This window comes from Calidris pugnax, unplaced genomic scaffold (genome assembly GCF_001431845.1).
Source record: "Calidris pugnax isolate Ruff unplaced genomic scaffold, ASM143184v1 scaffold188, whole genome shotgun sequence".
Classification (NCBI taxonomy): domain Eukaryota; kingdom Metazoa; phylum Chordata; class Aves; order Charadriiformes; family Scolopacidae; genus Calidris; species Calidris pugnax.
In genome coordinates, this window is record NW_015091257.1 from 3,049,487 (window position 1) to 3,071,562 (window position 22,076).

At 43.7% G+C, this 22,076-nt stretch overlaps 1 protein-coding gene across 2 annotated transcripts in view; it reads right to left on the minus strand.

The window, feature by feature from the left end:
* Positions 1-1,076: 1,076 nt before the first annotated feature.
* The window catches only part of CYFIP1 (cytoplasmic FMR1 interacting protein 1), an 85,552-nt gene continuing 64,552 nt past the window's right edge, over positions 1,077-22,076 (minus strand). For both annotated transcript variants that reach the window (XM_014960329.1, XM_014960328.1), the window contains exons 24-31: positions 20,945-21,088; positions 19,221-19,311; positions 10,773-10,903; positions 7,718-7,790; positions 6,462-6,556; positions 4,440-4,678; positions 3,005-3,152; positions 1,077-2,196 (exon numbers count right to left, since the gene is read on the minus strand). In XM_014960329.1, the coding sequence (XP_014815815.1) occupies positions 2,032-2,196; positions 3,005-3,152; positions 4,440-4,678; positions 6,462-6,556; positions 7,718-7,790; positions 10,773-10,903; positions 19,221-19,311; positions 20,945-21,088 (1,086 nt within the window). In that variant the 3' untranslated portion in view covers positions 1,077-2,031. The remainder of the gene's footprint in view (positions 2,197-3,004; positions 3,153-4,439; positions 4,679-6,461; positions 6,557-7,717; positions 7,791-10,772; positions 10,904-19,220; positions 19,312-20,944; positions 21,089-22,076) is intronic.

Consider the following 22,076-nt stretch of genomic DNA (forward strand, 5'->3'; position numbering starts at 1 on the left):
TAAAGCAAACTGTCTGTTCAGCATCTTGTGAAAGGGTGACCAAGCACGAGCGGTTCCTGCTGCTGTCTCCCAGGCAGCGGCAGCCTCGCTGCGCTCTCGAGCACAGACATCCTGGGAAAACCCATGGCAGTGGGAATTTGCTCATAGATTGACCAGCAAATCTCTCTCCTCTGTTTTGTTGAGGAATTTCACAGGTAATTTTTTTTTTTTCTTTCCTCAAAACCCAGTTCCCCGCCGCCCCAGCACCTACACATTCCTCATCTCCTGCACATCTCCTCTCGCTGTGATACAGCGATATCTTAGTGATACAGTTTTTATAAGAAATTTCTACCATAGAATTGAGAATTTCTACCATAGAAATTATTTGGGACAGAAACAACTAGTTACTGCTGTAAGTTGTCAGTTTTAGTGCTTACTGTTTAAGAGTCTAATCTACCCTTCTCTGGACTCAATTCTGTTGCTGTGAAACATGTGAAGAGAGCAGCGCAGGAGAAGAGCTGGGCTGTGACCTCAGACTGGGGAGAGGGAAGGGAGAAAAATGCATCCCCCAAAGGGATGTGTTCTCGGTGACACACGGTGGGTTAGAAACTTTAACCAAACAACACCTCCAGAAATCCATACCCTGGGTAAAACCTGTCATTACCCATCTGGGTCTCTTCCAGCCGTCTTAGAATCATAGAATCATAGAATTTCCCAGGCCGGAAGGGACCTCCAAAGGTCATCTAGTCCGACCTCCCCGCAGTCAGCAGGGACACCCCCAACTAGACCAGGTTGCCCAGGGCCTCATCGAGCCTCTCCTTGAATATCTCCAGGGAAGGGGCCTCAACCACCTCCCTGGGCAACCTGTTCCAGTGCTCCACCACCCTCACAGTGAAGAACCCTCTCCTAATCTCCAGTCTAAATCTGTTAACTCACTGTCTAAATCTCACAATCTAAATCTGTCTTAACTCACGTTTGTTTTGGGTTGACCCTAACAGTCAACTGACAATCTCCGTTAGGATCCTGCAGAAAAGCAAGGAGGAGTTGCTACTGTGGGCTGAAGAGGCTGCTTTAAAACTCAAACTTTTGACAGCTGCAAAGTTTTACAAACAATTTTACTGATGCCGAGTTTGCATAATACAGTTAGTGTAATTCAACAAAGAACTTTCCATATGTAAATCATGATTAACATCACTCGCGCTTGTTTACTGGGATAGATTACACTTGATCACCCTCCTCAAGATTCTTGTAAACAAGAATTCCTTTATCGCTTGTAAACATGTATTTGGTACGTGGGTATCGCCAACCAAAATAGAAATTGTGTTAGAAGCTCTCATTAGGAAAAAGTAAACAGTGCCCTTTCTAATCAAACTACTGCCTTTTAAAGAGATCGGAATACTGTCAGACACCTCCATGTAAATAGCTCTGAAACAATCACCTTAATTAGCCTTCATTTCCATAATTACTGATCTCAGAGAATAGTTTTTGCAAAGAGGGAAAACAATCAACTGCCTAGAAAAATTATTCACAAAGCACCAGCAGAGTTTGTTGGTTGTTGTTGGTTGGTTGTTTTTTTTTTTAATAAAGGCTAATTAAGCAATTAATGCTCTAATACAAACAATTAGAAATTGATTTCTAGAAATTTTTCTCTACAGAACCCAGTTTCCTCTCCTCCACAGCTATCATTTCCATAGCTTTGGCGGGGGGAGGAAATGACACCAGTCCGGTCTAAAACGGCCACCTCCGTACAGGAATGCAAAGAGATTTCCGAAAAAAATCTTCTACAGTCGCAGGTTTTTAATCAAAGTGTATAAAATTTTAGTCTAGAAAAATAAGTATAGATTGTATACAGTTACTGTGCTTGGAGACTGGAGAGGACAGCGCAGCACGGGAATGGCACAGGCACACTGGAAAATGCAGGCCAGAAGACTCCTTAAAACTCTCGGTGTGCTTTGTGGGTGGGTTGGTGGGTGGGTGGTTGGGTTTTTTTTCTCCTTTCTCATACTTTTTAGCCTAAATAGGTGCAAAAAAGTATCGTTAGGGTGGGAAGCCTTAGTTGCTGGCAAGGGACTGGTGAATAGGCGGCTGGAAGCAGCGCACGTGTTCCACGGGTGTGCTCTCGCCGTCGCCAGACTTCAAATACTTGTCCAAAATGGCAATTATTTCATCATTCAGAATCTGGAACTTGCGAATTCTCTCAACCATTTTCTTCAAAGGCTGCAAACCAAAAGAAGGTGGGAATTAGCTTTGGAAATAAAAAGCTGTAGACTCTAAAGCAGCAAATGCTGTTGCCTCAGCTCTCCCTGCAGTGTTAGGAATGTCTCCCTTACACAGCTAATCCAGGGAAAATACAAGGTGCATTTTTGGGTGTTGACAGTGCTGCTTTTTGTACAAACAAGGGCAGCTGGCATCAGCCTTGGCACAACCTGATGCACACATGAGAGATGGGATCTCAATAATGCTTATCAATATCTAAAGGGCAGGTGTCAAGAGGATGGGGTCAGGCTCTTTTCACTGGTCCCCAGTGACAGGACAAGGGGCAAGGGACACAAGCTGGAACACAGGAAGTTCCGTCTGAACATGTGGAAAAACTCCTTTACTTTGAGGGTGACAGAGCCCTGGAATGGGCTGCCCAGAGAGGTGGTGGAGTCTCCTTCTCTGGAGACATTGAAAACCCGCCTGGACACCTTCCTGTGCAACCTGCTCTAGGTGGACCTGCTCTGGCAGAGGGTTGGACTAGATGATCTCTGAAGGTCCTTTCCAACCCCTACCATCCTGTGATTCTGTGAAAGCATTAAGAAAATCCCACATGTTCAGGAAATCAGAATTCTCACAGACCAGTCTTCCAACTCCAGTACTAATGCCCTCCTTAATCTTCTGTTCCTAAAAACCCTTGTGCCCTCATTTCCAGCATTTCAGCCTAAAAAGCGATTGCTGCATCTACATTGCATCCCAGTGCAAACAGCTGTGATTTACTCTTGTCTCTATTACTGCGGCGAAGGCAGAACAGATGTTTTCAACTCACCACGTTCTTTATAACCTCGTCTTTGCCATCGTGCTTTTGGACTTTCAAGAGGTGGTAGCAGAAATCCAAGACATCGAAGCGCCGCTGCTGTCCCAGAAGCACGATGATCATGCAGCCAGCCCAGTGCAGGCCATCTCCAAAGCACTGCCTGAAACGGGGAACACACCACATCAGAGCACGTTTCACCTCAATCTTCAGAAATCTATCCACAATAAATTCTTGGGAATCGGCCCTTATACTAAACTACATATGTATCACTCTAGAGTATTGTAGACATTAAGCTAGAAGATACTGCAGAATCTCTAGTAAATTAAATTCTCTTTCCAGAGATGCAAATGGATTCTTAATGAAAAAAACAGAAGCCAAAGTAGAGTTCCTTCAAAAAGACAGAGTTCCTCCAAAAACATTTCTTCCCATCAGACTCCAGCAGGATTACATGTCATTTGCAAAGGAAATGACTTTCAAAGCAACCAACGTGGGAATTCAGCCCTGCTCTGGGTTGCAGGCATGAAAGGAAACAAACCCTATGCTGTTGCCTCCACGGGGAACACACCACATCAGAGCACGTTTCACCTCAATCTTCAGAAATCTATCCACAATAAATTCTTGGGAATCGGCCCTTATACTAAACTACATATGTATCACTCTAGAGTATTGTAGACATTAAGCTAGAAGATACTGCAGAATCTCTAGTAAATTAAATTCTCTTTCCAGAGATGCAAATGGATTCTTAATGAAAAAAACAGAAGCCAAAGTAGAGTTCCTTCAAAAAGACAGAGTTCCTCCAAAAACATTTCTTCCCATCAGACTCCAGCAGGATTACATGTCATTTGCAAAGGAAATGACTTTCAAAGCAACCAACGTGGGAATTCGGCCCTGCTCTGGGTTGCAGGCATGAAATGAAACAAACCCTATGCTGTTGCCTCCACAACTGCTCAGTGAAAAGCACGTTACAGCTCAACGTTTTATCAAAATAAGGGTATTATCAAAACTAACACAACCAAGAATGACAGTTCCTGGTTAACTCATGTTAATCACGTTAACTTCCACCTGCTCATTCTTGCTCTTAATTCAGAGAAGAAAATACTTGTTGGAAATACACACACCTACGTTCAGCTATTTTCTTTAAGTTCAGTGCCCACAGGGGTCTGGCCGCTATTGACAGAGGCGTGCCAGGGCCTGCTTGTCATGGGGTCATCCGTGACACGCTGGCAATACTTAAAATAGAGGGCTATTTTTGTTAAAGAGACAATAATATCTGTGTTTGTGGAAGATGAGCCCCTCCCAGCGATGGCAGCCCTCTCCCTTGTCTTCTCTCGAAGCTCTTGCAGCCGGGGAAACAAACGCCCCCATTCTAGCCCCCACCCCAGGCCACCAGTGCCAGGGAGGACAAGCGAGGTCCCGTTGCCAGCAGGTGGGAGCTGGCAGTACTCACTCCACAGTGAACTCGTGGGTGCCCACGGGGATGCAGTAGACGAACTGCATGGCGCTCCACAGGCGATGGAATTCCACGCACTCGTCCACGTGCATCACCCCGTTGCTGGGCAGGGGCCCGCGCCAGATGGGGTCGTCCAGGAAGGAGCGGATCCTCGTCAGGATGACCTCAAACATGGAGAGGCCGCAGCAGAGGCGCTCCTTGGTCAGCAAGTCCCCTTCCCTGGCGATTGCTATTTGCTAAGGGGGGGAGAAAGGAAGCACAAAATCCTGGTAAAAGCCGCTCGACCACAAGACTTTATCTTAAGGAGAAATAAAATTAAACAACACGTTTTTCAGTTTCACTTGGTTTAGTCTAGGAGAAGGATCTCCTGACTTTAAGTGAGGTCAGAGGCCACTAACCTGAGATTCAATTCAGTGGAAAAAACGTTCAGAGAAAATCCTAAAAGCCTTTTCAAGCAGACAGGCTTGAAACTAAGTAACACTGACTGAGGGAATGCTAATCCTGGGCTAGGCCTGGGAGAGTTTAAAGAATTCCTTGCCTGAATGGAGGCAGAAAGGAAAACCAAAGAGTTGAGCTCTCTGCTGCCAGGACAGACTGCAGCTCTGCCTGTGCTCTGCTGCTTATCATAGAATCATAGAATGGTTAGAGCTGGAAGGGACCTTAAAGATCATCTTGTTCCACACCCCCTGCCATGGGCAGGGACACCTCCCACTAGAGCAGGTTGCTCAAAGCCCCATCCAGCCTGGCCTTGAACACTTCCAGGGATGGGGCATCCACAGCTTCTCTGGGTCCTCAGCTGTGGCTGTTAGAGGTGGGAAAGCTTCACAGACAGCACAAACAGGCTCAGACAAAACCCAGAGGTGGCAATGCCCATGAGGGCTTGTCCCAGCCTGTGCCATCACATGGAGAGCGCTCTCCTACAGGGCAACAGCACCTACCGAGCTGCAGCACCTACGATAGTGAAAGCAGCCTGAAGCCTGCCCCAGAGCACTGCGCTCTTCATTTCTACCATTCACATCTCCATCACTTGTAACTGCTAAGGTTAGTGGGGAACTAATGTACCCCTCACACTGAGAGGAAAAAGACCAGAGCTGAAGCTGCAAAGGCAATTCAAGAGTGTTCTCTGTGGTCACTGTTTCCAGGAAAGCTTAACTCAGCTCATTTTCCAAGAGATTTTCTAATCATTTGGCTGAGAGAGGAATAATTTGGCTTTTAAAACATATATATATATATATATATATATCATAGAATCATAGAACTGTCTAGGCCGGAAGGGACCTCCAAAGGTCATCTAGTCCGACCTCCCCGCAGTCAGCAGGGACACCCCCAACTAGACCAGGCTGCCCAGGGCCTCGTCGAGCCTCTCCTTGAATATCTCCAGGGATGGGGCCTCAACCACCTCCCTGGGCAACCTGTTCCAGTGCTCCACCACCCTCACAGTGAAGAACTTTCTCCTGATCTCCAATCTAAATCTGCTCCCCTCCAGCTTGAAGCCATTTCCCCTCGTCCTGTCACTGCAGGCCTTTGTGAACAGGCTCTCCCCAGCCTTCCTGTAGGCCCCCTTCAAGTACTGGAAGGCTGCTATTACGTCTCCCCAGAGCCTCCTCTTCTCCAGGCTGAACAACCCCAGCTCCCTCAGCCTGTCCTCGTAGCAGAGGTGCTCCAACCCCCTGATCATTTTATATATATGTGTGCAAGAAAACTGATTGCTTTTGGTGGAATTTGCACCAGGACCTGCCAGGGTGACCTTTATACTGAGAGGGTATCACACAGCAACATATGTGCAAATCAGCACATTCCCCAAAATATGTCTATTCCACCCCACTCTCCAGTGTTTTAAACTGAGCTTTAACAGCTTTACCAAATTCACAGATCTGAAAAATAAAATAAATCCTGTTGTGTGAACAAGCTGGGTGTGGATGTTGAGTTCTGACACAGCTGTCAGCACGTGTGAAAGGACAGGCTTTCTAGTACTCACAAATTTCTTTAATTGCCTCCGATACAAGTGAGAGTGATTACCTGGGGTGTTCCCAGTCTTTCAATGAGAGGAACCAAATGTAGTGGAGCGTATTTTGATTCTAATCTCTTCATTTTAGCATCGAGTCTTTCACCCTCTGAAAGAAAGAAAAAAAAAAAAAGAGAGCACTGATTCATTGAACTGGTAGCTGCTTTAGTTTTATTAATTGAAATTAAGCACGAAAATTCTTATTTTTACACGATCTTTGGTGCAGTAGAAAACTGGGTAAGTTATTTTCAGGGGTCTAAATAGTTGGTTAATCTCCAACGTGCTTTCAGAAAAATCTATATTTATATTTTAAAATGTTGCATTGTACGTGCAAACAAAAAGAAACCAAGGATTTGTAGTAGAATACATTTAATTAACTAAATTGAATACCAAACATAAGGCTCTATTATGCTGCTGCTGCTGCTAATGCATTTGACTCCCACTCGAACTAAGCCAGATAAATTGTCCTTATACATAAAATGCTTGACTCTAGGAGGTGGGGTATAATGAGGGTGAAATTCTGTGTGTAACAAGCCTTTAAAAAGCAGTTGGCACCCTTTCGTCACTGGCAAGTAGGAAATGTTTTTCAACAAACGGGAAAATAGTGTTTACCATGGTCTGGTTAGTTTTATGCAGAGATGCCAGTAGCTAGAGTGAGCCTGGAAATATTCTCAAAGATTTGTAGCTGACGGGATATCTCTGAGCAGAACAAATCAGCTGCTCTGGCAGAGAGAAATGGAAAGGAAAGGAAGCAGAGGAGCAATACAGAAAGAAGTGAGGGGAAAAAGAAAAGCTCATTTTCTAATGATGAAGGATGAGGAAAGCAGTTACCAGGGGAAGCAATCCTGCAAGCATTCCCCACTGCATGCCCAGTTTAGTAAAAAGGCACGTGAAAAGTCTACTGGGACCAGGGACCATTTGTATTTACTAACTCTGCTGACAGACTTCCTCTACCCTGTAACATTAAGCCTACCCCATTTAATCAACAATCATATAAGCCAAGCAGCACCTTCAGAAAAGCCTCTCACCACATCCAGGCAGAGGGGCAATACTGCCCTGGGTATCCATCCCACTTCTCCCTGGCACTGTATTCCTCCTCTTCCTCTTGGAATTTGCACTGAGCCTCACCAAGAAGGCAGAATCTGTTACCTCTGTCCATAATTAACAGCAGTGTTGTGAAGGATGAGTGGGGACGGTCACCGACACCGCAGCAGCAGGCAAGCCAAGTGGAAAGCATTACCCAAGGAAGGTGTTTTCACTTAGCCCATACCTTTGACGTGAACTCTGGGCAGGATATTTTGGAACGGCGCCGCATGCAACAGGTCACACACCTCCTCCAGGGACTGGAAGGAAAAGGAAATGAGAAGCATTTAGGACCAAAGAATCCCCAAACCACGCCAGATCCCCAAAATGGGCTTCCAAAAGCACGCTGTCACAGAAACACCAGAGGGCAGCCGGTCTCCGCCGCCGGAGCCACTCCGAGCCCTTGCTCTCTCCTCACGGGATCGCCCCCCAAGGAGATTTAATCTCACCAGTTTACCTTAGCTTCCCAAATAAACCCCAGCAGCTCCCCTCCCACCCTCAGCTGGCAGTTCGTAAAGGACAGGGTATTTATTAAAAAGACTAATGCGGAATGAGTAATTTTGGTGTGAAAGCGGCAGACGGCTCCTGCGCAGACAAACAGAGGGGTGAAGGAGATGACTCACTGCTTGGTTATTTTTACCAAAGCTATTCTGTTCCCACAGTCCCTCACCGGGGTGGGAGGGAGCATCTCCCCGCCGAGCGGGCTGAGACGTACCACAGCAGCAGCCAACCACCTCTCGGGAAGTATTTTACATCTTTAAGGACAAGGGGAGGAGACAGGTCACTGAATTTCACTGAATTTTAGAGTTGGAAGGGACCATAGAGATCATCTAGTCCAACTCCCCTGCCAAAGTAGGACCACCCAGAGCTTGTCAGAGCATGTTACTCAGGACTGCATCCAGGCGGGTCTTGAAAATCTCCAAGGAAGGGGACTCCACACCCTCCCTGGGCAGCCTGTTCCAGGGCTCCATCACCCTCACCGTGAAAAAGTTCTTCCTCATATTCAAGTGGAACCCTTTATGTTCCAACTTGTGCCCATTGCCCCTTGTCCTCTCACTGGCAACTACTGAAAAGAGTCTGGCTCCCTCCTCCCTCAGCCCGCCCTTGAGATACTTGTAGGCATTAATAAGGTCTCCCCTCAGCCTTCTCTTTTCCAGACTAAAGAGTTCCAGCTCTTTCAGCCTCTCCTCATAAGGGAGATGCTCCAGTCCTTGAATCATCTTTGTAGCCCAAGGGCTCTTGGTTCTTGGCCGCCATATGTGCAGAGAAAACACAGAGATGACCAGAAGCAGACGCATGACTTTTCTTCTCCTGCGCTCCTTCTCCTCATTTTTGGAGCAGAGGCCCTGCTTGTTTGTAATCCCTCAGCGCTAGTATTAGAGGAGATGTTCTCCAGCCATATCCTCAACAAGGCCAAGGCTCACTGTGCCCTTCCTAGGTCTAACTCCTCGATGGCAATACCACAAAACTGCATGCAGTAGGCAGTCAAGATTTACAAGACCCGCTCACTAGTAGAGACATGCTAAAGACATATATTTTGCACTGGGGTAAAGTCTAGTTAAGTTATGATGATGAACACAATAGAAAAATACTGAAGCACCTGACAGGACACTGGAACACCAAAAACAAGAGGAGAGTCAGTGAGCAGGGGAGCATCATTAGAAAGATGCCAAAGTGGCTTCCCAAAGAAGGTACCTCCAGTGCTGGCATCACTTTGGTACACTCTCAACCAGCCCTGGCCTTTCACCACGTACCCTGTTAGCCTGAATCCAAAGTAACCAGGTTTTGTTTCAGCTGTCCCATTACTGAATACGGGTTCAGTGCTTGTCACCCACCCCTCCAATTACTCTCCACCACTAGGGAGGGATCCTCTAACATGATGAACAGGATTCTGAGGAACAGCATGTCTTCATTACCTTATCTAATATCAACAGCTTTAATACACCCTAGAGAAGGATTCTTACGTGAGGATTTATTTTTGTGCAGCAGCAGGCCCCCAGCCAGCTTCCTGAGGAAAGACTGTAGCGAGTGCAAGGCATAATGGTTTTAAAATGAAAGAGGGGAGATTTAGATGAGATATCAGGAAGAAATTCTTTACAGTGAGGGTGGAAAGGCACTGGAACAGGTTGCCCAGAGAAGCTGTGGATGCCCCATCCCTGGAAGTGTTCAAGGCCAGGCTGGATGGGGCTCTGAGCAACCTGGTCTGGTGGGAGGTGTCCCTGCCCATGGCAGGGGGGTTGGAACTCGATGATCTTTAAGGTCCCTTCCAACCCAAACTGTTCTATGATTCTGTGAAAGGATGTAGCTGGTTTGCAGTCAGCAAAGATCTCTACCTCTGGGTGAGGGGCAGCCCAGCCTCAGTGGCAGTGTGTGCTCGCACAGTGTGGGCAGAGTGCCCCGCACACACAGGCAGGGCACACTCCCCACCCAAGTCATGAAGGGACAACCCAGGTAAAGAAAGGGAAGACTGCAGACTTTTTGCTTTTCTGGTCCATAAGCAGTGTCCACCTTGCCCTCTGTAGGCACCCAAAAACATGAAGACAAAGAAATTACACGTCTGGCCGAATTGTTTGAACAGCAAACAGTAATAACGTGGAAGAAGAATGGGAAAAGAAAACAAGAGATAGGGATAAAGAGCAATTGTAGCACTGTGCCCTCAAGCAGCAGGCAGCTTTGCATGCTGTAAGGTACAGGCTAGGCACATAGGAAGCAGCTGAAAGACTGCACGTTTCACAGCTTCATTCAAGCTAAGACAGATTAATTAGTGTCTGGCAGAGCGGGCGCCACTGTCAGCCATCCAAGCAGCAAGAAGGATGTCCAAGAAGTCCACATGAACTTTGCAATGTCTCAGATGACACCAGGAACGACAAGCAGGGAAGGAAAATAAGAGTACCAGATGCCCAACTCACGGACATCAAGAGAGCAGCCGCCCTGTGACTGACTGCAAGGAATAATGTATTTGATCATAATTTATGATCAAGGTCGTAATACTTGATCCCCAGGGACTGCACACAAGGCAATGTCTCTCAGCCAGCAAAGTCAGGCACCCCTGCTATCTCGCAGACATGCAAGCCCCTGCACGACTGTAAGAGATCAGAGCAGGAAACTGTTTCTACCCATCTGCCCACCAGCGACAGCAAACTTCCAGATTTCACCCTTGTCATTTGTGACGTCAGTAACAAAAATTAGAGAGCACATTTTGAGAGACAGATGGATTTTAAACTAGCACAGCAGGCACCTACCAGACTCTGTTCAATGAGGAGGCAAAACAGGACGGCATTTCCCACTTCCCGCAAATTCTGGAAGCAGACAGTCTTCAGTTCTGCGTATTCAACGATGTCCTTCAACTGATGGTGAAAAAACTCCAAAATCCCTGAAATCCAAAGAGAAGTAAGAAAAAAAAACATTAAATCTTGGGAGCCAGAACGAAATCTAGCAATGATCACACAGGCACACCTGCTACCTTGGGAAAGCAGACACAAGACTCTGGTCATGTGGATAAGAACCATACAGATCAGAACTCATTTTTATTTCTGCCTCAAAAGCCCACCAATTTGCTAACCAATTTGCCTATTCAAAGGTTGTACTGAACGTGCACTGTATCAGAGCACAACTAACCAAGGGTGAAGGTTTAGAGTTCTCTCTCCATGTATCAGCACACAAGATTTTTTATCTCCAGACGTGCAGTCCAGAGGAAACAGAAAGGAGCAGTATTTAAATACATTAAAAATCAGAGGTTATGACCCAGTTAAGCCACTGAACGTGCTGACCTTTTTTACTGGATAAATCATGCACAATGTTTTGCCTGGCTTCTCACTGCTGGAAAAGGGAGCCAGTGTAAGAGGTAAGAAAATAATTTCCAGGAGCAGGAAGATAGACTAGGGTTCTCGTCTTCTATCAGTCCTGTCCCAGCCGCTGTCCCCCAACCTGCTGCACCCCCCAAAATGTTCAATTTGCAGCTGATATTTTCCAGGATGAGAGAGCCAGCAAGCAGCAGAGCGCTGAAGACACAGGGAACAGGGGGGGTGTCAGGCTATGACTCTCAGACAGACTCTCAGACAGCCAGAGGTTATCTGCCACCTCACAAAACAATTAAATGCAGAACTCACAAGTCACACTCTGCTGGCAAGGGTACCAGACAAGCCCAGTCAGAACACTGTTTCTGACAAAGTTTTGCCAAAAACTGTTAAAAAACAGCTAAAATGATGACTTTCAAACCACGTAATTTACATAAACATATGTGTTTCCCACCAAACCTCTCCAAAACAACAGTGATGCATAATATGCTGGTGGTTTTCCAGCTCCTCTCCCCCAGCCCCAGAAAGGTTCTGCAGTCCCCTTGGTTAGAGACAAGCCCAGGAAACCTGGGGCTCAGCAGCTTCTGCAGGGACCTGGGCTGGTCAGCAACGTGGAGATTAAAGTGATGTGAAGGATGAGCAAGGAAGGGTAGAAAATTGCAGGAGGTCAGACAGCTTTCCGGATTTTTACAAAGTAATTTTTACTTTTTACAAATTATTTTTTTTTTCATCTGTCTGCACAAGCCTGGCCCTTTTAAAAAGTCACCAAAAACCTTGATTGATGACAGAATACACTGTGAAAAACTTTCAAATTGCGTGCTACATACAGCAGTTAATTTCCATTACGCTGAATTAAGTCAGACAATTAAACCTCCACTCAATCACATCTAAAGCCATTAAGAGGAGACAAGGAAAGAGAGCACCCACCACCTTCCCATGTGCTCCTTGGGCACAGCTGACCAACACTTCCCATGCAGGAGATTAGACTTCAGTATTTACCCAGCAAGAGGGGAGCACGCAAACACAAAATACAGCCTGGAGCATATCTATGCCAAGGAAATCCCTTAAATTTAGCAGAGGAACTTGAAAACATAGAGTGAAGGAAGGGCTGTACAGCTTACCCACACACTTCTACAGAAAGCACCATGTCATTAAAATTAGTAACATGAAATATCAACAAAGTGCATGGCGAGGGGATGCAGGGTTGGCTCTGTTACATCTCAAAGAATTGTTTGTCAATAGAAAATTTGCAGTAAATGAGTGTTCCCACACACGTTCAGTGGAGATAAATTTCAGAGCTAGCTTGAGTAATTCAGTGACTCAATAGAAAAGCAGCGCTGAAAAACTAATGGAGATAGGTCAGATGTAACGAGTGCTTGCCGAGCTTGATTTATGCAAAGGAAAATGCATTTAAATCCAGCTAAAAAGCAAAGAAGTCATGCCAGCACATCACCAACTTTCCCCTTCCCAAAACACGGAGACAATGTCATGAAAAAACTCCGCAAAAGACTGTCCATGTCCATTCAGCACTGTGGTATAAAGGCAAGTTGCAACTCCCAGGTGGTTGAGCAGCACCGAGCACTTGCCTTTGCTGTTTAAACAGCTGCCCACCATGGCAATGAGATGCTGCAGGGCTGAATACTGGGGTTCCTATTTTAAATATGGGATTGAAAAGGCACATTGGTATGGCAGAAAAAATTTTCACAAAAAATTTTTGATGCTAGGAAAAAAAAATGCTATGTGAGGGAACCAAAGAAAGCTCTACCACAAGTCTACAGCGTTTCTTAGTTACACACCCTAGTATTTCCTTTGTGGTCTTCTCTGTCAATGGAAGGGCTTCCACATCTAGCAAGAAAGGTCTTCTAAGGATCAACTGCTAGAAGCCAAGTCAAGTACTTTTCTCATACCAAGACTGGATCCCTTTCTGGAAGCAAAAGTCCATGGCGTTATCCTGGACTTAGGTCTGTGCCATAGAGGAAATTAAACTCGAATATCTACGATGCTTTTGGTCTTGGCACCCATGACATGCACAGCGATTGATGGTGAATGACCAAAAGGGCTGGAAGATGCCCCAAAACACAGTGAGTAACCATAGACTTCACACAGTTACCATGGTGAGAAAGCACTACCCGAGCAAGTAGGATACTGGCTGCAAGGACAGACATGGGCATGTTTTTCTCTTTATCTTGTACAGTGAGTCGAGAGCAATTTGGTGAGAAATAGAAGCTGAGCAGGGCAGCAATGACAATTCTGCTACCACAACACAGAAACAACCGCTGAACATGAAGGGGATAAAAAGGAAGGAGGCCTCTCACGCTCTCTCAATCCCCTGCCCAGCCTGCAGATTTCGTGGGGAGTTTCAGAAAAGAGACTGATGTCAGGAAAAACAATGAGAAAATTTTATAAACATTATACAGGCACCTCTGAAGTGAAATCCTGAGAATAACCCAAGTTGCCTACAGCAAATATAAAAAAATTGCATACTGTTTTTTACACTCACTCCAGGTGATGGAGTTGCTATCAAAGTCCTTAATAATGATCCTTCTTTCTTCACCAAAAGTCCCAGTATACATACACAGATATATAAATACACACACCCATACACAGATATATAAATACACACACACATTCATGCATTCATGAATGAATTGTGCCATTATTTTGAAAATCTGACAGCCAGTATTTAGCATGCAGTTGTTCCAAATGCTGCTATCAATGGTGCACTGCTTCCCCTCAGATGAAGGGCCTGATTGATGAAGGGCAATGAAGCTGGTGAGGGGTCTAGAGCTCAAGTCCTACGAGGAGCGGCTGAGGGAGCTGGGGTTGTTCACCCTGGAGGAAAGGAAGCTGAGGGGAGACCTTATCACTCTCTACAACTACCTGAAAGGAGGCTGTAGAGAGGTGGGGGTCAGTCTCTTCTCCCAAGTAAGAGGTGATAGGATGAGAGGAAACAGCCTCAAGTTGTGCCAGGGGAGGTTTAGATTGGATATTAGGAAAAATTTCTTCGCTGAAAGGGCTGTCAAGCATTGGAACCAGGGAAGTGGTTGAATCACCATCCCTGGAGGTATTTAAAAGACGTGTAGATGTAGCACTTAGGGACATGGTTTAGTAGTAACTTGGCAGTGCTACGTTAGTGGTTGGACTTAATGATCTTAAAAGTCTCCTTCAACCGTTAATGATTCAATGACTCTATGATTTACTAGCAAAACAGACAAAAGTTGACAGAGCTATTTTTTAAAAGTTGACGGGCTATTTTTGATAGAAAAGAACTGAGACTGAAAGCATGATCTGCTTCCCAGTGGAGTCCTGTGGCAGAAATACATCCTCATGTTTTCATTAATGTTTGAGCAAAGGCATTCCCAATTACATCTCATACTGGACGGTAGACAGAACTGTATTTTTATGAAAGATTATGCATGCATACTGACGCCCTGGAAAAAGAATAAGTGTCTTAGGAAAGTTAATTTCACTTAACTGTATGCAAGCTTCCTCTTTCTCCTGATTGTGGGTGCATTCATAAGTTACTGAATTAGTATATATATGTAGCATTTTGCAAGGCAAATGAGTCAAGGCTTTTTGCTCCTTCTCTCCAAGAAACTAAGTTTAATTAAATCCCTCTATTATTGCAGATGGGATGACATTAGGTGTCATAATAATTGATCTTATAATCCTAGTTTCTGATTTACACAGATCTCAACAGAAGCAAAGGCTGTTGATACAAAATAGATCCAGTAAAGTATAGAAGATTACTTAGTAAAGGATTAGGTTCCATCTCTGCTTCCAAAATCCTATCTCAACAGACTCAAACAGCAGATGCCAAGTTTCAGCTGTGCAGTCTGTACACTAATTAATTTAGGAAGTCAGAACAAATCAACACATGAAATGCAAAGCTGCTTGGATTTCTTCACTTTGGTTACCTTTCATTTTCTATAAAACAATCTCAATTCACACCTACAGACTCAAATCAAAGTTCCAGAGCTTGTAACAATTCTGGCACCTAAAAGATTAGGACAAAAATTGGCTACTAATTCCAGAACTGAATCGCTGACTAACAACAGACTAGGTCTTGAATATAATTCTTGGTCTAGTTGTGCTATGGGTTATTTTTTGGCAGAGTACTGACTTGACTATTGTCAAGTAAAATCTAATCTGCAACACCAAAACAATTCCCAAGAAGCTGGGTGCTATAATGACCTTTAGTTTATATTCACTTTCATACAGACCTTCAAACGCTAGTTACAAATGCTTCTTTGGCTCACAAGGGAAACCATTAGCTCTGCGTATCAACAGTCATGTCATTCCTTCCAACCAAAATGTTCCTAAGGCATAAGTATATACATGTATCTGGGAATTATGATCACAGAGCCTGTGCTTATTTTGCTAGAAATAAATATCCTATTGTTCTGCATATCTCATCAGCCCTTACTGTCCTTTCATATATGTCTAGGTGACTGGGGTTGTCCCCAAACTTTTTCAAATAGTCTGTGATTCCCTCCCAAATCTTTCTCCAATGGACAGGTTCCAGAGAAACCAATGAATAGGTTACTTTCATAATATTCTTCCTCACCAGGACTCAAGCCATCGCACTCCCACCAAGAAATTACCTTATTCTCCTACTCATCCAAGTTTGATCAAAAACCTGGGATAATGGGAAGCATTATGAGCCCTTCTGCTGTACCCCAGGCGATGCTTCCCCAGCAGCCTCTAGCCACTACTGCCCTCCACCATGCTTCCCAGCCCAGGCCAACTCTAGTACCTATTAGACCATGACCCGAAATATTCCAGAAAACGGAGGGGTGGAAGACTGTTTTTTTGTCAGGTTGCTGTGCTGAGGTAGCTCAGAGGGTGTTGCCAGTAGCACCATCAGCGTGGGGCGCTGGGAGGCTCCCCCAAACTGCCATGTGAACACATGGGATTTCAAGAGATTATGGCCTGGTGTAATGAGCATTTGCCTGCACCACCTTTGAGTGTTCTGGTTCTTTATTTTTTTTTTTAAAGAAGAAATGTGGAAATGTTATTCTCAGGAAAAAAATACACAATTAGTCTACTTTCTAACCAAGTTTATATCTTGCAAAGCCCATTAACTATTTAAAAAAACTTTCTTTTGGAGGGGTTGATATACCAGTTACAAAAATCTAAGCCTCGTCTCACAGCAGAGCTGACAAATTACTTTCCTCATCATGTCCAATGACATTTGAGAGTGGCAGGACATGAAGTACTCATTTTTCAGAAGCAGGAATGCCATATTCAAATACTAGAAAAATGGCAGAAGAAAACGTTGCCTCCAAGAAGAAATTTCAATTTTAAACTCTTATAGGCCAATATTCCTTTAAGAGCTTTAGTGACTTTAAAAGGTCCCTTTAAAAATCCTTATGCTTAATGTATTTTTAGACAAATATTTTTATGACTACAAGATGAGCAAGTTCCCCACTGCTTTAGACTGTTCCTATGGAAACAAACCCATTGGCGAACAGGAGTCCTGAACAACTCTGATGACACTGTCTGTACCCTGCTCCTCTTAGCAGGAATAAATCACCGGTTAGAAATCCACAAGTCTAGAGGGCTGATTAGGTAGGGCTCAAGTAATTGCAATCAACAGAGTCCAGAGAAAGCTCTCCAAATGAAAAGTCTGAAGTGCATGAAATAGCTAGAGGCTTACTTACTGAGCATACTTAAATGGCTTTGCGCATGGAGAATGGACTCAGGAAATTGCTTCTGAATTGATAAATGCATGTTACATCAAGACAGGTGAGAGTCTACATATTTAATCTGTAGATCAGAATCACAGTTTTAGTCTGTATGTGTAGGCAGTGCCAATTATAAAGAAATGATTAAATGATTTGTTATGAAAGAACAGAAGCAGCGTACAGACATGCTCCGTAACGCTCAGGATTACTACTACAACCACTAACTGCTGCAGAAAGCCTTCGGAGGCAGAGGAGGGAACAGACAGCAGCTGGTGAGCATTAGCTTGCATTTTCTGTGGTGAACCAAGTAAACAAGGTGTGGCAAAGACTGCCCAGAGGAGAATTTAGCACAGAAAGGAGAAAACAGGGATTCAAATCAAGCCCAGTGTGAGCCTGCCCTTCTACAATCTGGCAGCTCCTCTCAAGATGCCAGATGAGGGCTCCAATCTACAACATGTCCCCATCAGAGAGAACATTTTCCTTTATCAGTCAGAGCTCCTCCAAGGGTAGACAGCTCCTTGATGGAGAGGCATCAGAGAGCACAATGTGATTCTTTAAGTGCTGTGAGAGGGGGGATGGAGGTGCCCTGAACTTTCATGTGCATTTTCTGCCTAGTGTCTTGGAAAGGAAAGAGAGAGGCAGCGTGACAGTGCTATAGAAATGGCAGTGTCTGCCATTTCTTGGAAGAGACTCTCTGGGAAGTTTTTAAGTGTCCACTGCTAGAAATAGTTCAGAACAGGAAAAATACATGTGGCAAGACAAAACCTGTCAGGAAGAGGGGCAGTGAAGGAGCACAGAAGCAGGCTGGTTTTTGAGATCCAGTCCAAATCTAGTTGCTATGATCTCCCACGGTAACACCAAGAGTCACTCTGAGCTCTCAGCACGGCAGGCATCTAAACACACGGGATTTCTTTTGCAAGAGTAAATATAAGGTCAAAGCAGTTTGTGATCTCTACAAAACAGGAAAGTAATGAAGGATTTTAAAATATTTTTATCAATCTCGGGAAGGCTACCATCGCACAAGTAAAGTTTTGCCTTTCCTATGGGATAGATTGCTTTTAACTTCAAGAGAAAGTTTCTGCCTGAGTCCCTGGGCATTTCCTACTTACTCCTTACAGGTGAGGGTTTCTGCCAAGAGACTATGAGCTTCCTAATGTCACCTGCAGCATCGCAGACCCTGGTGATGCATAATCTATATTTGAGAATACCTACTGCTTGTGCGGTCAGACCTTAATGAGTAGCTAAAAACCTCAGATAGATTATTTTTATACTGCTAACCACCATGATTCATCCATTTCTACGCTCCAGGGAGAAAAACAGGAAGGAAACACTTAGTAAGTCCTCGATTTCATTTAACATTGGTAATGAGCGTCAAGCAAGCTGTGGGAAGCAGAAAAAAACCAACCTCATTCCAGTTGGAGCGGCATTTAATAAACCTAAGCGACTCTGGAAAAATAAAGATATGCTCAGGAGGTGGGTGGCACATGGAAGGATTAATTTGTGTTAATTAGGAGTTGCGGAGGAGGAATATTTTGAAGGGGAGGGGGGCAGTTTCAGAATTTCAGCGAACAATGTGATAAATACTAATTAGCCAATTATTTCTCCATAGTGGCAAGCAGCTTTCAAAGTCATTTCTTCTTCTGCAACTGTCACACCTCCTGTTAAATGGCTAAAATGCGCCCCACGCAAGCTCCAGCCATAACTATTCTGGCAGGACCAGTTTGCCTCTCAGCAGTAGCAATCCTTTTATCTTACATTTGATAAGGGCAAAGGAAGAAAGGATAGAGGCTCTTCCAGAGAATCAGGGTTATCTAAATTAGACATTAAACAGAGCAAGTGTGAGAGTCTAACTTGCAGAGGGAAAAGCTCAACACGCTTATGAGAAAGACTAGAAACAGAAACTATTGCCAACGTCCCAGCTCAAGATTAATTATGTCATAAGGCTGCTTATATACAGACTGTCATCCTTTTATTTGCCCTAAGCATAGAAGTCTTAAAACTTCAAGTACTTTCAGAAAGCCCAGCATTCAACGATTCCCGTTATTAAAAAAAACCAAAAACAAAACCAACAAAACAAAACAAAATAAACTAAGTCCTAATTATTAGGAGGGAGAAGAGAGGGAGGGAAAGAGAGAGGTACGCACAGAAGACAGTGATTAGTATCATCTTATTAGGGCTACTTTGGTAACACCAAACATGAACTAACCTGGAGAACCATACTCATGTCTTGGTAACCTACAGATCTTAGGCATCACTTCCATTAGGGTCTTGACATACTGAAGAATTGTCCCTTGTAACTAAGAGAAAACAGATGTGTGGAAACATGTCAGTGTTACTGAACTAAGAAACTTTACAACAAATGGCATTCAAACTACACCTGAACTGAACAAGCTCTAAAAATCTTGCATTTAATTCTGTCAGTCATCATCTTCAAAAAGGCAACTTTCTCAAATGTTGCACTTTCCTTCAAAAGGTATTAGCCACCTTTTGCTACAGGAAGAGTGGCACGACAGCTGAGGCCACGAAGGCAGAAAAGATGAAATCATGTTCTTCTCTTGCAGACTTTCTCTATTGTATAACCAACTTACAGATTTTTTGTAAAAACATCACATTTGAATGCTTTCAAAAGCAACAACAGAAAAATCCTTAGCATTAGGTATGTCTGTAACAGCTCAACTGGCTACTCCAGACACACCAGTTCAGACACAGTCCCAGCCTATAGTGCATACCAGTTAAGACACAGCCCATACTATCCTGCAGTCAGTCTGCCTTCCTCCCACTAGACACCTATGTCATACCTGTCTCTCTACATCTGAGCACCCGCATCAGGCATCAGCAGGATACCTCCCTCCAGGCTTTTTAACCCCCTTAATAAATGCCCAAGTGTTCAATGAGACCTTCAATGAATTGAGACAACTAGATGATCTCTATGGTCCCTTCCAACTCTAAAAAATTCAGTGAAATTCAGTGAAATTTACCACTTAAATAAATAATAATAATAAAAAAAAACCTCCAAAAAAACCCCACAAACCAACACTTGACGCCAAAGCATGAAAAATACCCGTTTTCCTCTTTCCCTGAAGATTAGATGACAACACATCTTCAAGTGGGCTCTAGCCTTTTTAGAACTTCAAAAATGTACTTAGAACATTGTGGGAATTACTGTAAACAAACTGCTGAATGCGCCAAGTGTCTGAAGTGAGATTATGACTACTACAGCTATCCCCCTGTCCAGCTGGATTATTTTGGCAGCATGCTCCTTACAGGCAGCAGGGACCGGGAGGAAAAGACCATTTCTTTGGCTTAAACTTTACTGCAATGCCTTATGCCTGCATACATAGAGAGTAACAACAAACAAACAGGCAGCCCCTCAACCTCCTCCTAGTTACAGAAAAGGCCTTCCCAGGCTCTATGGATAACTTCTTCAACATCTGGTCTGAGCGCTCTTCTAAATAGGCTTGATGCTACCCATTGCTACATCAAGCACAGAGATTAAGCCTCCCTTGTTATTAAGGCATCATCTGTCAATGATGTTATTAATGAAAGCCCTGAAGTTAGGCAAGGCAGATAGCACACTCCAGCTGTTCTCAAAAAAATATTGAAAAAGTGTATTTACAGTACAATCTTTAACTTGAAATCAACTAATCTGAAACATTCATACTTTTCCAGAGTTTACCCACGACCTAAAAGCATAGGTATCCACAAATTAAATTCATGCAGAATCCAAGGTTTTCAAAACACTGCTCAGGCTACCAAGGCACATCATCTATTGCTTTCACAGGACACTGCGTACTCTCAAACACAGCTTATATTGAACTTCAAAGAAGTCACATTTTAATTAGTTTTATCTGAGGTCTTACTTTCACTTTGTTTTTCTTGAGACATTTCTTATCAGAAGAATAGCAGAAAAATGAAAGACAATTGGCATACCAGGCTCTTGACAACTTTCAGCAACTCCTCCATCACAACAGCAATACCCTGATACCCAAGTAGTCTACAGATGACTTTAAAGTGAGGGGGACCAACAAAATTCCTGTAGTTGCTGTAGATGCTGGAATATGCCAGATTCAACGCCTAAAATGAGATAAAACATATGATTAATGACGATTTCAGCTGACTGCACCTTTATAATAATCTCATTTAAACAGCATTTTAAAGAATATTAAAAATAAAATAATAACTTTGTATGTCTCTCTCTCCAGAAAATTAAAATACAAAGCTTCCTCTTTTTGAGGCAGGAATTCCAACCAAAATCTCTGTATGAGCAAGAAAAATTTGTAAACACTGTTGTTTTCACCAGACATCTTCCACTTACCATTTATAAAGCCATGAACATTTCCAGTCTCATATTCTTCTACTTACACAGGTATAAAAGGATAAGAATAGTCAATGCCAATGTTCAGATTCCTGAATTTAAAGGACAGGTTCTATTCCTATAATGTCCATTCTACATAGAAAACATCCTGAAAGAAGTTACTTCAATTTTCAGTTCAAATAGGTGTTTTAAGACTCTAAGGACTCAACTACAAAGAGCCAGCCTTCTGCAGTTACTGCTCTCTGCAACTAATTAATAAGGATCTCTCTTTTTCAAACCCATTAGCTGTACACAAGATCAAAGCAAATCTAAGTCTGAGATGCAACCTCACGGAAATCATTCCAGAGTTGTATAAATAGGATCAGGTGCTTTGCCATATTAACAACCATTTCTTCTGAACACAACGGTACAGACTGATGCTGTGTAGGGATTTAGGAACTATTTGCCTAAGCTGAGGATCAAAGAGGGGCTAGCTAACTTAACATCCTGCATTCCTGTGTGTTCTTCTAATATCCTGAAATTTAATTTTAAGAGGGAACCTTGCCAACCTTTCTTGCAGAAGGTTCTGTTGTGTTTCCTTTTCTTTTCTGCAGTTTTCATTCTCTCTAATACATGCATGAAAGACATACTGTTGAAATGCATATGCATGAAATACTGTTAGACTTTCAATGTCACACACGTCAGCCATAACAGAAAATTTTCCTTCACCAGTGTCCAAGAAGAACATTGAGCTTCCCTCCAGTGCAG